This window comes from Dasypus novemcinctus, chromosome 28 (genome assembly GCF_030445035.2).
Source record: "Dasypus novemcinctus isolate mDasNov1 chromosome 28, mDasNov1.1.hap2, whole genome shotgun sequence".
Classification (NCBI taxonomy): domain Eukaryota; kingdom Metazoa; phylum Chordata; class Mammalia; order Cingulata; family Dasypodidae; genus Dasypus; species Dasypus novemcinctus.
The window spans coordinates 31,521,737-31,540,632 of NC_080700.1; the positions used below are offsets into that span (position 1 = coordinate 31,521,737).

General features: G+C 37.3%; 1 protein-coding gene across 2 annotated transcripts in view; it reads right to left on the reverse strand.

The window, feature by feature from the left end:
* Nucleotides 1-200: 200 nt before the first annotated feature.
* The window catches only part of WDR27 (WD repeat domain 27), a 397,567-nt gene continuing 378,871 nt past the window's right edge, over nt 201-18,896 (reverse strand). Inside the window, exon 25 of one of the 2 annotated variants that reach the window (XM_058289718.2) lies at nt 201-2,328. In XM_058289718.2, the coding sequence (XP_058145701.1) occupies nt 2,278-2,328 (51 nt within the window). In that variant the 3' untranslated portion in view covers nt 201-2,277. The remainder of the gene's footprint in view (nt 2,329-18,896) is intronic. The other variant, XM_058289717.2, reaches the window with a different exon arrangement.

Below are 18,896 nucleotides of genomic sequence, written 5' to 3' on the forward strand. Positions count from 1 at the left end.
TCTTCCCATTTTGGAAAAGAAAACTATGACTCTGTGAAGTGAGTCCTCCTCCAAGTTAATAAATCTAGTCTGCGGCTGAGCTTGGATTCTTAAGTTCAATGCTCTCTCTATCACACAAGCTGCCGTTACCCTACCGAAGCATATTGAGAATGCCTGGGTCAGTAATGTTCTTCAGATACACATTGAAAGAGATCAGCAACTCTTAACCTGATTAAATCGATGGAAATTCTATTTGAAAATAATGTCCTTAAATGGATTTTCCAAAAGGAAATTTTATCACTCTTCTCCATGACACAGCTTTTGTCAAGTATTTGGAAAATGATGATGATAATCATTAATAATAATAATATTTTCCAACACAGAGTTATCATAACAAATGAGCTAATGAAGTGAAGTCATACTATAAAGGAAAAGTTTGGTATAAATATGTATTTATTACTACTATATAATGAAAGGAGAACCAACCACGTATACAGTATAATACATCTGCTCATTGCTTGAACAAATGTAATTGTTTTTATAAGGCTGATGAAATAAAATATTATTATACTAGCTAGACAGATTATTGTGACATCAAATAGCATCAACGTCTATTCTTTTGCTGGCCTGTGCAAAAGCGTTTCCGTACCATTATCTAAATTAAGCTGGAGGTGTCTTCTGAATTCAGAACAGTCAGATCCTTTAGCCTCAGGATTAGCAGTGATCCCACTAGAACTCTGCCAACTATCTTCATCAGCTTTGCTCTCTTGCTTCTTGATCACAGCTTTATTCCATAAGTCCTCTTAAGCACAGTCTGTACTGTGACTTGGCTTGGCTTTCCTCTTAGCAGTAGCTTTTTCAAATTTATTTTTTGCCCTCAAGTTTTCCCTTGATAAAGTTCTCTAATGGCTGTTTGTCTTTGTTTGCTTGCATAAAGATTTTTTTTCTTTGAGATGTTATTCAGCAAATATTATTCACATCAAATAATTTTAATTTTCTTTTCCTTAATCACTTTTGACATAATTGGAATCATGACTTATTTTAGAAAATTTTAGATCAAAATCAAAGCAATGTATGAAAGAAACAAACATTAATTTCAAAAGTCATACACAAAACTGAACATGTTAGTAAGGCAAAATGATTTAACTCAGATTAAGAATATTAAATAGGAATCCATGAGATTGCTTGACCTAAAACTGCTTCATTTAACTGTCATTCAAAACTTCATTTTAACAAAGGGAAACAATATAATTACTATAAATGGGTAAAAATATGTGGGTAACTATTAGGAAAAGAAAAAATGAGTTATTCTAAGCTTCTGCTTTGTAAAATCTTCTCAAGAAAAAGGTATGCATATTTAAGGTCAATGTATGAAAATACCAATGAAGAACTCCAAAAATCAGCCCTATGGCATTCTTAGAGGTGAAGCAATAGTCTGCTGCTTTTTTAAAGAGTATAAGGACAACTGGAGGCAGCAGTGGGGGTTCTAGATAGAATGGAATCCCCTCTACTACCGACCCCCACCCAATTTCCCAGAGAACATTAAATCTTACCAAGGAGTCTTCAGGCTTGTGGGTAATAAGTGACACTGTATATTGCTGGAGTTGTCTGGGATCTGGCATTGTTCTAGAAGCATCCTAACTTGTCTAAGGATCCTAGAAAGACTTGGTTCCAGGGACCAATGGAGCAAGATACATGCAGAGTCAAATTCCGAAGACAACTATTTGTCTCTTAAGAACTTACCCAGTGAAGCACCTTGAACTCTTATCCCTTTCCAGAATTTGCTCAGTTATCACCTCTATGGGAGGAAAGGACCAGAAGGCAAAACTGTGCAACGACTAAAGCTACCAGGGCAGAGGCCACAGTTTACTAAGCAATCAGCCATGTGCACATTAACTCACAAGACCTGGAACTGGTTAGTACTTTTTACTGTTTTATTTTCTTGGCCCCAAAAGTGAATTCCTTTTTCTAATTTTTTAGAAAAGATTAAATTATAAAACAATACTAGGTAAAAAAAAAAATTTTTTTTTGAAGAACATTCTGTTTTAACTTTACCAAATTCTGTATACAAGTGTTGGATGCCGTTTCAGTTTTTCCAGTACAGGAGATCTCCTTTTTGTAGATCAAGAAAGCTTACAGACTTGGATGTGGCATAAATGTGGTGGTACAGTTTGCAGAGAGGAAATCTGAAAAGCCATCTATACTATGAAAAACGATCCGGTGCTTCTTGTCCAGTGCTTGACGAACTATTTCTTTCTTTGGCAGGTGGTTTCTGGGCCAACCTTCACAGGCCAGCAGTTATTCAGCTTGAAACAACTGCAGTTTACCATCTAAGGTGGCTGTGGCAAGCTGTGATTGAAAAATAAAATACCACATGGTTTCAATTACCTCTCATTAATTGTAAACCCTGTACAAAGAATAAGCCTAAAATAGACATTGCCCGTATTTGAATTTCCTAGAACATCGAACAAATTGCATTACAAATCCTAAAAATCTATACAACAGGGATTATACTTGGTTAATCCAAACTGTATTTCATAGCTACTTTGATATATTAAAGTACCTTGTTTCAGAGTCAATCTGTCTACACTGACCAAAAGAGTCTAAGATACCCTTTTTAGCTGTCTGCATATTATTGATTAATTATGAGAGCTAAAGAACAAATACATTATGTCAGCTTCCTACTGTTAATTTATGATGGGGTTTCATGTAGAGGGAGGGTCCCTAAAGTATTACCGACCGCTTGTCCCATATCCTCATCCTCTTCCTCCCCAGGAGAAGAAAGGCTTATCTAAATATCTAATTTGTGGATTTCAGGACAAAGAACTAGGCACACATATCTTGCCCACTTTTTCCTGCCCCCATCACCCCCGCCCCATGAAAACGCATCATAGGCATGCTTTCTTATTTGCTGCCAGCCACACTTGAACTTCATGGGGCAGATGGTGGGGGAAGATGAGTAAATTCAGGAGAAAGTTAGGTATCTCTTTTGCCAGATATAAGTAATGCCTTCCAAGTTGCTTTATCATCAAGAAAGGTGACATCTTGGTCTCCATCTGCATGACTCCTGTGTCTTAATTCTTAATAGCTTCTGAACTCAGATGGAAAAGGGGGAGTACTGACTCCGAAAATCCCAGCATGCACTGATTTGGCCAAGAACCTTGAAAAATAGTCAGACTGGAATTTGGAGAGCAAATATATGACAAGGCTGCAGTTTCTGCTGAGCCTGTGCCAGCACCCTCAGCTTCACCAGGTATAGCCCATGTGGGATTTTTGTCTTGGCCAATCCTGGCAGTTTTTAGCAGTGTCCTCCTTTACTGTTGTATCTTAGCCAAATCTGCAGTTGGGAGCTAAGCCAATGAGTTCCATGCTCATTCTATAGCCTTAGTTGGTTCATGCTATAAAGTTAGTACCAGGTTCAAGACTGTGGAGCTAGATCGGTAACTTCAAATCTCATTCTTCATTCGGCACCGCAAGGGACTAAGTTGAATTCGTGTGGTTGTCCATGAATCAAGAGTCATCTCCCTCCAAAGGGTCCCAATTTAGCTAAACTTTTAAAATTACATAAGTACTGAACATGGCTTTAGACTTTAGGGACCCCCAATTGTTTCATCATCCTCCCAAAATTAGTGGATTTTATTCACAAAAAGAAAATAAAATGGAATGGGAGTCATTTTCATGAGTTTGATTAAAAAACAAATAAATAATTTTTTCACCCCAAATCTAAAAGATAAGTAGGTAATTTTAAAAGTCAATGGCTGGAAAACTCTATCATTAGGAAACAGGTTTTCTTAAAAATGAACTTGAATGGTTGGGAAAATACACAAACTTCTTAACTTAAAAAAAAAAAGAAACAGTGGAAGATGTAAATAAAATAAAGGAAGTTAGACTGGTGAAGCTAGAGAGAGGTATTTCTTTGGAGAAAAGTTTAGGTCTTATAGGAGAGATGAATTAAATAAAGAAAAAAGAACTGATATTGTAAAGGAAAAATAGACAAACATAAGATTTTTTTAAAAAGGTAAAAAAGATGCACCCATGTCTAACAGCTTTAAAAAAGGGAATTAAAAATGGAGAGGAGAGCAGGCCCACACGCAGCGCTGATGTATGCAAGGAGTGCCATGCCTCCCAGGGGTGTCACGCATATAGGGGAACCCCATGCACAAGGAGTGCGCCCTGTGTGGAGAGCTGCCCTGGGCAAAAAAAATGCAGCCTGCCCAAGAATGGCACCACACACACGGAAAGCTGACACAGCAAAATGACGCAACAAAAAGAGACACAGGTTCCCGGTGCCGCTCACAAGAACAGAAGTGGACACAGAAGAACACACAGCGAACGGACACAGAGAGCAGACAACGGGGGGAGGGGGGCTGAAGGGGAGAGAAACAAATAAAAATAAGTCTTTAAAAAAAACAAAAAAGCAAAATGGAGAGGGTATTCTAATTGTTCCTAAGATAGAAATTATGCAAGCAGCCCAAAGACATCTAACGAGGAAGGAATTAGGATCTCAGATGGACTGAAATATACCCTTCTAAAGTTGTTTACTCTAGGGAGTCTGGAGTAAAAGCAATTTTGGAGCCAGGCCTGTAAAGATTGGGACAGCTATATCTCAAGATTCTGAAAATTTGGACAGATTTAAGAGGAGAATTCATAAAATCAGAATAAGATATGAAAGATTTCCTGGATGAATTTCAAGGTAGCAGAGTTTTTACTGGTGGCCTGGAGGGAACAATTCTGAGATAATAGGAAATTAGGTCTCCAGGAAAGGCCAGCAAAGATGAGGGAAAGTCAAGCAGGCCTATAACAGATGCAGTCTGTCCCTGAGTTAGATGTCAGTTGATAAACTCCTAGAGGGATTATCCACTTTAGAAAGGTGAAGGTCTACCTGATGTGTTCCAACAACAGAAGTTTTGGCAGTACGAGTACTCATTCATTCCACCACTCTCATAAGAGAACACTCTACATGATGATAGCTAGAGAAGTGTGTTAGACAAACCAATGTCTGGGCCAGAAAACAGAGGCAAATGAAAAGGTAAGATGAAACTCAAAACCAGCAAATATTATTAAATCCACATGAAATAGAGAAGGAAAGCACCAGGCTTAAGAAATGCTGAATAGCTTTATAACACGATTAAAGAGTTTTCATTATGAAATCAATATACATTTCAATAAACTATGTAATCTCATACATAGTCAAACAAGATCTTAAAGAATATTGATGAAAACTTATATTTAGTAAATGAAAGCTGTAAAATCATTATCTCAATCTTGGATAAGTATACACTAATAAATTGGGTATAATATTTCTTCTGCATATAACCTATAACCAAATAGGGTCATAGGAAAAAAAATGGGAATCAATAGTCATATTGCTAAATGACTATTGGGAATTGAACCATGTCCCCTACAAAAGACATGTTCCAATCTTAATCCACATTCCTGTGGGTGTGAATCCATTTGTAAATAGAACCTTCTGAAGATGATATTACTAGTTAAGATGTAGCCAGACTGAATCAGGATGGGTCATAATCCATGACTAGAGACCTTATAAAGACAGGAAATTTGGACACAGTTAATAGATGCCAAATTCAGGAGCCAGAAGACACAGAAGCCAGAGAGGGGAGAGGGAGAGACTGCCATCACCAGACATTACATTCCAGGAGAAAGCATGGACTTGCTGACGTCTTGAATATGGTCTTCAAAACTAGTGGGAAAAAAAATGCTTATTGTTATGCCAACCCCTTGCATAGTACTTGCCATCACAGCTCTGGGAAATTAAGAAAATGAGTATAATTTTATTTTCCTGTGCCATGCTGGGTACAAAAACCGTCCTCCCATGCTTCTTGGATGGATGTGATTATTTTGTACCTTCTGATTTTCAAAGTCTTCCATAAATTGGTCCCCACCTTATTTTTCTTTTTCTTTTTTAATTAATTAATTTATTTTTAATTGTATTTTTAAAAATACACAGATCACAAAAAGTGTTACTTTAAAAAATGTAAGAGGTTCCCATATCCCCACACCCCACCCCGCCCCACTCCTCCCACATCAACAACCTCTTTCATCATTGTGGCACAATCACTGCATTTGGCAAATACATTTTGAAGCACTGCTGCACTGCATGGATTATAGTTTACCTTGTAGTGTACACTCTCCCCCAGTACATTCAATGGGTTATGGCAGGATATATAATGTCTAGCATCATTTCCTGCAATATCATTTTGGACAACTCCAAGTCCTGAAAATGCCCCCACATCACATCTCTTCTTCCCTCTTCTTGCCCTCAACAACTACCATGGCTACTTTCTCCACATCAATGCTACAATTTCTTCCATTACTAGTCAAAATAGTTCTACAGTAGAATACCAGTAAGTCCACTCTAATCCATATTTTATTCCTCTATCCTGCGGACCCACACAGGTCCTACGGTCATGGCAGATGGCTCTGGAGTTCAGTGCCTTGTCAGTGGGCCCTACTTTTGAATTTGTGTTCCTGAGTGTGATGGAGTTGGACTCAGATGTCTCTTCTGTCACTTTTACTGAACCCGTGGTTGGAGCTGGGGTTGAGGTATACTTAGGAGACTTGAATCTCTGGACTGGCCATGGGCTAGCTGGGCCCTGAGCCTCAACAGAGTTGCAACTCCTACTCTCTGGTTTGTTGAATTTATCCAGGTCAGCTAACAGGGAGGTGAAGATGATCAACCACCACACCAGGGAACCGAGAGTGCCTACAACTACAAGCAGGAGAATCACATCCATCAACCATGTGGGATCTAAGTCCCCACCCTATTTTTCTTATTTCCATTATTCTTATTGTTATTATGATAATGTAGTAGAATATTTTGATATTTGAACCAGTTTCATTTTTGATATATTAATCAACATTGTTGATTTATTAGGTAGTAGCTAGGGCATGTTATGGCTCACTGCCTCTGATAAAGAATGAGATGAGGTATACAGAGAACAAAACTGTGAATTTGTGACCTTTGATTTTTAAAAACCTATGACTTAGAATAGGTAAAAACATCTGGAAAGAAAACAGTGAATAAAAAAAGGCTTTGCTGCTTCCTTCCCTACAAATATAAATTTTTTAAGTCTTTGGGCTGGGGAAGGTGGTGTTGGTAGCACAATATTGTGAATGTAATTAATGACACTGAATTGTATGCAAGAAAGTGATTGAACTGGGAAATTTTGTGTTGGGTGCATGTCATCACAACAACAAAAAAATAAGGTCTTCGGGCTAGGAAGAGAGGAAAGTCAAAGTGAAGATCGCTTAGACCCCTTGGGTCCCTGTTAAGAGGCAGGCATTACGCCCTTACATACCGTTCCCAGAAACAAGCTCTAGAGAAGCAGACTGTAGAACCCCAGGTAGGTTTGGGTATCTCCAGAGTAAAACTGGAGAGGTAACAAGGCCCCAGAATTCTCCCTATCCAGAATGGTAGGGAAAACATCTGCATGGTATGTTTAGGTAGATGGGTTCTTAGACTGTGCTCTGAGAGAATATGTGGTTAGGAGAGCCTGTGAACCCAGAGGAGCTTTGTAGGCATCAATAACGCACAATTCTTCAGAGGCTGGTGTGGACCAGAGGAAAGGTTCAGCAGATGCTGGCCCAAGAGATGACTAGTGAGGATCAGCGGTTCATCTGGAAGGGCCTTGGTTCATGATAAGCACTCTTTGCCCTAGAAACTCAAACAATCCTGGGGACCCGAGGTCAGGGTTTGGGGTTGGAATGGAGCTAAACTGTGAGTTCCGCGGCCCATTTACCAAAGAGAGGCATGTCATAGAAAAGTAAAAAGTGAAAGTTACATCCCTTACAAACTCGAGTTCAAAGACTGAGATCAATTCCTATCACAAGCTATAATATCTTTTAAATAGTCACTATATACAAGGTACAGTGCTCAGTCGTTTGCATTACTTCCTCTCCCAGCAGGTAGACTAATAGATTTTCAGTGACATGAGTACTTTGCTCACACACACTTCACTTTGCCCATGACCTATTTAGTGCTTGTATAAACATTGCTTCCTTCAAGGAAATATATTCCCTGGTCACCGTGACTTTTCTGGAAACATCCTATTCCTTCTTTTTTAAGGTATTAGTAGGTTGAAGTAGGTTGAAGGTACCCTAATCATATCTTAGGTACTGTATCATCATTTTCAATTATTGAGGAAATAAATAAATGAGTTTTTAATTTTTTACATTGACTGATAATGGTTTTTTGCTTTCATTAATGATTAAATGAATCAAGCATTAGAAAATCAGAATAACAATAAAAGCACTTTCGTGTTGTTCTTATATACAGGTGACATCTTAAGTCTGATGTACATCTAGATCTAGACTGATCTACCTATCTACCTATCAACCTACCTGCCTACCTACCTAGCTATGTAGTTTCACAGAATTCTTCAATGTTGTGAGGTGGGGATTATCATTTACACTTCACAGTGGAGCATCTACCCAGAATGGTGAATAACTTGTCCGAAGCCACATCTCAGGTCAGTAAGTAGCAAAAGCGAAGATTTAAACCCGCATTTTTTGTTGGAATTGAGAACACTGCATGAGGCCAGAATTTTCATACACATGGGGTCCTACTGAAATGATGGACCAAAAAGATCCACCCACATGCCTGGGTAGATGTTAAGGACAATTGTCTGTCTTAGCCTGATATGAAAACGTCTCTTCCAAAATTCGTAATCCCATGGCTGCCCTTATGGAAGTTTGCAATTTTACTTTACACTCTCTATGTGATACAAGGACTTGCAAGCCAAGAAGCAAACAAAAATAGTTTGCTGAGACAAACTTGCATTTGGGAATAAACCCTACTCAATTAAGATGTATTTTAAGATGTATTTTTAAATACATTATTGCATTCAATTGGCTCACATTTATTTGGGGTAAGCAAAGATTTGTTCATAACTGAAATGGGCCTATAATTGTCTTTGTTTTCTCAGTTGTATTTTTATATATCCCTGTTTATTTTGATGTATATCCAAATGAATTTGAGATTATAGTTATCTCAAAGTACACAGAAATTATTTAGATTCTCCTATAAAAGAAACAATGATAAAAGAATACCTAACACAGTATTTAAGGACACCAACCTAAGAGAATTGTCTTTTTCCAGCTTTTTAAATTATTTTTTTCTTATCTAAGCCTATATATATTTGACATCTGGGTTATAAATGTGCATGTGTAAACAAATCTGTTTGTCAAAGTGAGCATAAGATAAAACAACATTCAGTAACCTTTCATGATATAATTAAATTTTCAGAGGCAAAGTGGTCCAAATGGAAGCAAAAAAGCTAACTTCCTTATGAAATAGAATGAGGACAAAAATTAAGAATAATCAAAGATGCTAAAGATAATTCCAAAAATCATTCTCTCTTTCCTATCCTTTTAACATCCAAGTGTGCACTCTAGGTATGTGTGAACTAGAATACTTCCAATCAAGATGGTAAACTCCTATGACTAAGAATGTATAATTCAATAAAGTCGCCTGGGGTAAAGAGAGGTAGTATAGGAGACGAGAGGACACCTGCCCAGCAAGTTATCCATGTCAATTTATTTACTGAAGAGGCAGGTTATTTAAAAGTCTCAAAGGGCTCAGATATTGACTTGGGCCTTAAACTGATATGTTATTATTTATCAAGATCATAATTTAGCATATTAAAATGCTAGCTACCACTAGATTAGTACTGTCAGGAGATTAAATATTGAGAAGAAGTGATTGTGTTAAAATACACACACAAAAAATCATTTTATGGTTGTACTATTTGTTTGTTCCACTGTTTTTGTAATTTGGGCAAGATAAGAGGTCCAATTTGTTTATGAACTTTTAAGGTACCCTATACTGACTGAATCAAAGATTTGTATTAATTCTTCTGCCAAACACAACGCTGATTTCCATCATAAGTAAGAAGAGAAATAGTAAGTCAATTGAACAAAAACAGCTGTGGCCTTGAGCTACCAGACATTACTTTAACACACTGATTGAAAAACCTGGGACATCACTGTAAAGACGTTTATCATTGTTGGCCTTCAGCAATGCATGGATGCAGCTTTACAGTGACTTCTCCAAAACTGCTTCGCAGCACCTAACACACTGCTGCTACACAAATCTCCAAGTTGGAGTCATTCCCATAAAGGGATCTTCAGTAAGTTGTTTGTGGGGACCATGGCTCCCAAAAAGTTCGATTTTAGCTCTTCAAGTTTTAACTTGATGACCTTCTTTATTCAAATCTCTCGCATGTTTCCATCCATACACAGTGTGTAATCAAATGTGGCAAAGTCGTCTATGGAAACTTGCTGGGCCTGGGGACTCAGGATTGTCATGCTTCTTCATGCAATTTGGCCTCGATAATCAGGAGGGTTTCCTTTCTCATGTCTGGATGTGGCAGCACTGTCTATCCTCCAATTACCTGAAATATTTTGATCAGTTAAAAGTTTTCTGAAAACTGCTTCTGCAGTGAGTGATTGACAAACATTACCCAGACATACAAACAGCACCAACTTGGACACCTACTGTGCCATCTGCTCGGGCTCAAAGTCTATAATGGCACCGAGTCTATAATTGCCTTTTCTGCATTATATTTAGGCAGTGTGCAAATACAAAAACATACCCTATGTTCATTGTGGGCAAGTGGAACCCCTGTACGTTGCTGGTAAGAAGATAAAATTGCACAGTCACTTTGGAAAACCTTCTGGCATTTTCTTATCATGTCATATATACACTTAAGGTATGGCTTGGAAATCCCAAATCTAGGAATTTAGCTGAGAAAAATTAAAAACATATGTTCACACAAGGAGTCATTTGTGACTGTTTATAGCAGCTGCTTTCATAATTAATAAAAACTGGAGACAACCAAAATGTCCATAAAACCGGTGAATGGAAAAACACATTATGATATAGCCATGCAATGGAATACTATGCAGTAATAAAAAAGAAACCTGCTCACACAGGCAGCAATGCAAATCAATCACAAAAGCATTAGGCCAAGTGGAAGGAGTCATACAAAAAGGCTAGCACTGTATTGTTACATTTCTGAAAAGTCAAAACTGTAGGGATAGAAATAAAAAAGAGGAGATACCCCAGACTTGGAAGGAAGGAATTAAATGCCAAGGGGCTGGTGAAAAGAATATGCTGTACCTTGATTATGGTGAAAGTTACATAACTCTACACATTTCAAAACCTAATTTCATTGTACACACAAAAGATTAATTGTATTGTATGTAAATTTTGCATCAACAAATCTTAAAAGCCAAAGAAATGCTACTACTTGTCAGTTTAAGTACTACGGTTAATAGAAATTTGGCAAATGCTTATTCTAAAGAAATCATGCCCAAATTCCTACTGTCTAATGAAACAAGTCTTGGCAAGTGGTAAATTCTAAGATGCGTAAAAGTCCCACTACTAACAAAATAATGCTGTTTATATCTAGGGTGAGGTCAGACTTGTTTATATAGTAATACTTCATCATGAAGAAGAATTACAAACCATATCATAAATTAGATTTTACCAAAACTGTAGGTGTTTGAATGCCCAAAGCCAAAAGAAAAAAGCTTTCTTTTCAATATCACACATCTTATATGCCTACAATGAAGCAGCCTTGAGAAAACAACAAAAGAAAAAGAGATCTGAAAAATATTTGGTTTCAGTTTGTTACAGTGCCTGAAGAATACAGGGAAAAAATTAAACAAGAATTCCCATATCGACACACCCAAGTCTTTACTGATAATTCCATACACATCAAGCTATAAAAACTACAAAGGTTTCTGAATGTTTTCTATTTGTTACTTTCCTTGTCATCCTCAAATATCACATAGACTTCGTCTATCATGCTTTCTTTCATCAGCAGACAATTTTTACAAATTTTCCCTTCTTCTCAATGTTCCACCAAGTAGGAATACTCGTTTCTTTATTCATTAAGAGTCATCTTCCAAGTTTGCAATGGGTGGGGCAAATCATATCACCCTCCCTGCAGTATTATATTGCCTAAACAGTTCTTTTAAAAAGCCACCTTACTCTAAAATCAAGATTCTTTAGAACTTTCCTGCTTTCCTTATTTTTGTAGCCCATAGGTAGCTGAAAGCAGCGTAGGAGAGTGACTAAAAGCACAGGTTTAAAGTCAGGTTGCCTAGGTTTGCCTCACAGCTCTGCCATTTTCTAGCTGCATCAAATTAGGGAAGTTAAATGACCTCTCTTACCTCCATTTCATCATCTATAAAATGGGGATAAGATAGTATTAAAATGAAATAAGCAAAGTAAGCCATAAGTATAGCTCATGAAATCTAAGAGTTTCTGACATACTTTTCTTGTTGCATGAATATGGCCTAAGAAAAGAATTAAAAAAAAAAAAAATCTGGCTGCTGTGTTTATCCACAAAACTTCCTGCCACTGGATACCTTTCCTAACTGTAAAGGAATTCCTCAATACAGAGCATCCTTGCTAAAAATTAGAAAAAGCATTGCATTTAGTCTGAGTAGTGAGTATGAGTAAATCTGTATTTCAATCGTAGTATATTGGAGTTTTAAAGGACAATGGATGAAGAAAAAATGCCGTAAAAGAAGCATGTTTCCTCTAATTTGCTTAAAACTTTCTTATCTGACAGTGTCTCAATGGCTGAACTGTTTTACTGTCAAAGGCCAACTGTCCTCTCTTTTACTCTGAATATCCCTCATTATCTGTCTCTCCCAGCTAGAGTTAATAAGGAGATTATAGAAACACCAAAGTAATACGAAATCATGGAAGAGGGAGAAATGAACTTTCTGTAATTCCTGGCCATCTCCCTGTTTGTTAACTCTGCATTTTACAGAACTGACCAAGGGGGAAAAAAACCTTGAACCTGTAGTTGGAACGAAGAGAGAAATCCATTCTCCTATTTGATTATTAGGACGTGGATTCTGTTCTAATTAAAACACTGGCAAGTGGTTTGTGCGTCGATGAATCACCTGCTCACCACCAGCTTCTCTGGCACAGGTAGCTGTTGATCTTTATGCTTGAAAGGTAGCCAGAATTTGCCTTTTTGCATTCTTGGGAAGAGCACTGTGGTAGATGAGGAAAAAGGCCTGAAATTTCTTCATAAAGAAATTACTGTTTAGCCTCATCATTCAAAAGAAGAAACTCAGATATGAGAAGTGACTTTCAAATATTCCTTTAAAGTAAATTTTTAAGATCATACTTGACACTCCAATTCTTATCCCATTCCTTAGCATGTAAGATATGAAAAGAAAGGAGAAAGTCAGTTGTTTCAGAGTAACTGCCCACTGTCAAATCTAATTACTTTTCATTTTTGTGTCCAACATAATGCTTTGGTTTCGATATTTCTTCATCCATCATTAAAACCTCCTGGTCCTATGATACTTCTGAAATTTGTTTATTTTGTAGGTAGCTAAAATCAAAAAGAAAACTTTCCAACTCTCTTCTGTTTCCAACCTTGCGAAAATAAAAATAAAAGACTTATGAGACTAGCTGTGAGTAAAAGAAATAAGATAAAGGAGCTCACAGTGATAAAGGTTGAAATAATTCAGATTTACAAGACTGATGGACCTGGTTACTAGTGATATAACCTTGAGTAGATTACTTAGTCTCTCTCTGAAATTTTGTTTCATTTTCTGTTAAATGAGGAAAATAAGAGTAATTATATCATTTTCTATAGATTAGTATATAAGGCATATGATATTTATATTAATGTAAACTTATTAAGTAGATTATTTTTATGTAAGTCCTTAATTTTCCTATAGTCCATCTTTTGCTGAAGCTATTTCTACAAAATGATTTGGTTCTGTAGATTAAGAGAAGGCAACATAGCACTTTTAAGTTCTTGAACTATATGAAACTTTTATACCTACTTCTTAAATGTATTTCCTTTAATCAAATTCTTCACAAATTTTTGCTGTCTACTTCTGTTGATGTATAATTGCCTTAACCAGGTCATATAATTTCAGGGGTAAAGGAAATCAGAAAAAAATCTAGTTCAATATATTTTCTGGTGCTAACACTGATACAGAAACAGAGTAATTTGTTAAATGTCATAAAGCTGGTAAAGAACAGAGCTAGACTAGAAATAGGACATTATTCTAGTCCAAACTTTTGTTTTCTATGTATAAATATTGTATTAACACTTTGAAATTAATATAGGCTATAAAGCAGTACTCTCTATAATGGAAACTTTTAACATTATCACAAACAGATATTTTCATTGACAGAAGCAATATTTGTACTGATTTAGTTCATAGATAAAAAGCCTAAAATTTGCCTATACTAGAAATTATTAGTTTCATGATCATAAGTTTAGAGAAAAGCTTGAGAATGCCTTACCATTTTTTCCATTTAGGCATTCAAACCAGTGTATACAGTTTTCCAAAAAGAAAATCCCATGATGTAGCTCAACGTTTAACCAGTCTCATTTTAACAGGCATTTTAATATCTGCTCAGAACATTACATGCCTCAGTTTAAGCCCATTTTCTTGATTACTCAGAGTTGAAGAATAATTGGCTATTGACCAGATCCCACTCCTGACCAATTGTATCAGAATTTCTGGGGATGGGGCCTGGGCATCATAACTAAAAGCTCTCCAGATGATTCCTTTGTGCAGCCAAGGTAGAGCTCTCCAAAGATTTAAATTCTATAATTTCATTACTTCTAAAACATCTCTAATCCAGGATAAATATTTCCACTTCATTTAAATTTGCTGAAGTTCAACATGTGGAAATGCTTTGTGGTAGTCTCTTTGGCTACATCCCCGTAAGTTGTTCCAGTAATTCAACTTCACAAACTATATTCTAAAGCTACTTTTCTCTTTTTTGTGCACAAAGCAGTCAAGCAGGCCTGGCCCTGGTTCATATTTGGATGAGGACAAAAAGATTATGCCTGGAGGGGGAGCTCTCCTTAATGAGTCCGTTTTGAACCAATAGCACAATGAAGTGCCAGCTCAGGAAGAGTTAACTTGTACCATTTTTAAGAGGAGCCGGAGAATAAGGCCACAAAATACTTGTTTGTCGCCCTTAAAGATTCCATGATAACTGTTCGGAGCTCAAAATCTTAAGTCCAGGTGTCCTGGCAAGAATTAAATTCAAGCAGTTGTGTTCTCCCTGATCTTGCAACTTCTCTGCATTTTTTATTAGAGTAAGTGTAACCCATGCGGCCATGAGCTCCTATGGGAGCAGTTAAAGCCATTACTAGCGTTTACCCACGGTTTGGCTGCTGTTCACTTGTAGAGGAGACAAAGCGTGCGTGAGGTTTATGGAATATGTCAGTTTGTTTCTGGAAAAGCTTTGGGATTCTACAGGAGCGACTATACTGGTAAGAGTGCAAGTACAATATCAACTTGGTGTCACTGAATGTTCGGAATGTGGCGATTTGGGTGGACATGGGAAATAGCAGCTCATGCTCTTGAGTTCAAGACTAGCTCTGCAATGGGTAGGTGCTGAGCATGAATTTGCTTCTTTTGTGCAGAGGAAAGAATCAGCAAGCCTGCCAAAGTCTATTCTTTGTGGGGGTATAAATACTTTGCCAGTTCTGTAACTTATATACAGATTAGAAGCAAGGTTGTTGGACTGCGCATCTGTCTCCATGTCTGCTCTCTTTACACATGTGAATTGAATAATTCACAATCTTTAACGAAGTGGAATGGAAAGCCAGACAAAGGATTCGTTTGGGTTTTCCTTAGTATCCCAGGCCTCCAAATCAATTGGGCAGAGAATGAAAAAACAGACAAATGTCTTTCACATAACTAGAATATGCACTGTATCTTTTCTTATATATCGCTAAGGAATCTTGCAATATCTTCATGACCTGGAGATTTCCAAAGACTACAACACCATAATTTTGAACTACCTGAAATGTCTACTGTATCAATGACAGGGCAGAAGTTCCACTCCTAAAAGTTAGAAAGGACGCTGAACTTCCAAATGTTCAACTGTTTAAAACTATCCAAAATAAAAATAAAAATAAAAAAATGCTACATAAAAAATTTTGAACTGGGATAATCATGCCTGTGTTTTATTAAGTAGAAAGTATGACCACTGTTAAAAGAACCTAAAACCTTTTTTTTAAAGAAGAAAAATTATTAGAGTATGTGGGAAATAAAGGGGTCCCTGGAAAATAGATGAGGTGAGTTAAAGCCATCAACTGAGAAGAAAATGACAAAAGGGAGAAGAATGGGCATTTCTGTAATAAAGATGATACCTGAAATTTCATTATAGGTTTAATTAAAATAAGTAAAATGAACTTTATGCAATGACTGTAGAGGTTGCCTATTTGGGGTGCGGGTGGGTGGGAGTACTTAGAATGATTTTAAGTTTGCAAACTACATGAAATGTGAAATTCCAATTTTCTAACACTTCTTACAGTTACATTTTTCAATGTCTAAATGAAATGTCAAGTCAAGATTCAATTTTTAATTCATGTTTGGAGGTATCTCCTTTATTTCAAATACATAGAAATGATATATAAATATGAGAGGAAAGGAAATAAACAAAGTCAGGTTCAAGCACAAGAAAATTTCACCATGAACAGAAATGGAATAGAAGCCCAAAGCTTAAGTGTTGGATCTACTGGCTCTGAGTCAAGAATCAAGCAGAAGTGGCAGGGAGCAAGTATTCTGTTTTAGTTTGCTAGACTGCCCAAAGCAGATACCATAAAATGGGTTGCCTTTTAACAATGTGAATTTATTAGCTTACAAGCTTACAGTTTTGAGTCTGTGAAAATGTCCAAATCAAGGCATTATCAAGGCGATACTTTCTTGCCAAAGACCAGATGCTGGTGATCTGGATTCCTCTATCACATGGCAAGGCACATGGCAGCATTTGCTGGTCTCTCCCTACTTTGGTGGATTTCATTGCTTTTGGCTTCTTGCTTCCATTTTTCCCTCTCTTTGTGTGAATTTCATTTTCTTTATAAAGGACTCCAGTAAAAGAATTAAGGCTCACTCTGAATGAGGTGGGTCACATCTGAACTTAAGAGCCTACTCACCAAAACATCTTACTTACAAAGGGTCCACACCCACTGGAGTGGATTCACCTCAAGAACATACCTTTCTGGGGCACGTACAGTTTCAAACCATCACATATTCCAAATAAAGAGTGGAACAAGTTACTAAATGAGGGCTCCACTTTTCTGGGAACAAGGCTGACATATATTGGACCCTGGAATTACAGTTTAAAATAAGTAGTATGTACAAGAGGACACAAAACTAGCCATATGAGAAGATTATTGAATAAACTGCCAAATAGTTAGATGACTAGAACTGGGGTATCTCAGCATCTTCAAGGGACAGGAGATATTACTTCAAGGGCTTGATCTGAGGCCTCAAAGGATTTGAAAAGAAGTAATTGCAAAACCAAACTCATGGAGAGATAAGCAAAGAAAGAGAAAGGGAAATATTGAGAGAATTCTTTAACTAAAAATAAATCCATAAATTAAAATTATCAAACACATATTAATGTTGAATGCTAAGACATGATCAAATCTAGAATATAACTGCATTCCAGATGAATCTGAAATAAACTAGTCTGAAAAATAATTTAAAATAAGTATGCTTATAGTCCTTATAGAGATGAAAGTACAATTGCCAAAAATAAAAAATAAAACAGGAAATTATGAAAAAAATGGAAGGAAATAGAAAGTGGATATGTTAAGGAACATACCGGAAATTTTTTAAAATGGATAACAAAAAAAGAAAGAAAGAGAAAGGTGGAACTTTGCTTACATAGAAAAGCACATTTGAAAAAAGAAAGAGTTCATTGAAAATATTAAGGAATCATCAAAACGTCAGAATAGACAAACTGATTTTAAAAGGTGAAAGATCATGGGAAGCGGACTTGGTCCAGTGGTTAGGGTGTTCGTCTACTACATGGGAGGTCCATAGTTCAAACCCCGGGCCTCCTTGACCCGTGTGGAGCTGGCCCATGCACAGTGCTGATGTGTTCAAGGAGTGCCGTGCCACGCAGGGGTGTCCCTGCGTAGGGGAGCCCCATGCGCAAGGAGTGCACCCCGTAAGGAGAGCTGCCCAGCATGAAAGAAAGTGCAGGCTGCCTAAGAATGGCACCGCACACATGGAGAGCTGACACAACAAGATGACACAACAAAAAGAAACACAGATTCCTGGCTGCTGACAACAACAGAAGGGGGCAAAGAAGACGATGCAGCACATAGACACAGAGAACAGACAACCAGGGCGAGAGGGCAAAGGGAGAGAAATAAATAAATAAATAAATCTTTTTAAAAAAGGTGAAAGATCAGTAAAAAACCATGCAAGATTGTTGGACAGCTTCAAAAATATTTTAATAGAAGTCAGAAGGCAAGAATAAAGTCAATTTTGGAGAAACAATATATAAAGAAGCATGAAAAAGTTCCAGCCTTTAAAAAAGATAAGATTCTTTATTTGACCTAAATTCTCAGTATCAGTCAGAATAAATAAAATTAAATCCAAACTTTGCTGTAATGAAACTACACAGCATAAAAATATAAGTAAAAGCATAAAAACTAACACAAAAAAAGTTCAGCATATAAAGGATTGAAAACCAGGGGACAACAAATTTCTCATCAAAAATATTAGTTACCAGTAATCAATGGAATAATGTTTTAAAGTGCTAAGGAGGGAAGCAGACTTGGCCCAGTGGTTAGGGCGTTCGTCTACCTCATGGGAGGTCCGCGGTTCAAACCCCAGGCCTCCTTGACCCGAGTGGAGCTGGCCCACGCGCAGTGCTGATGCACGCAAGGAGTGCTGTGCCACGCAGGGCTGTCCCTGCGTAGGGGAGCCCCACGCGCAGGGAGTGCGCCCTGTAAGGAGAGCCGCCCAGCGCAAAAGAAAGTGCAGCCTGCCTAAGAATGGTGCCACACACATGGAGAGCTGACACAACAAGATGACACAACACAAAGAAACACAGATTCCCGTGCCACTGATGACAACAGAAGCAGACA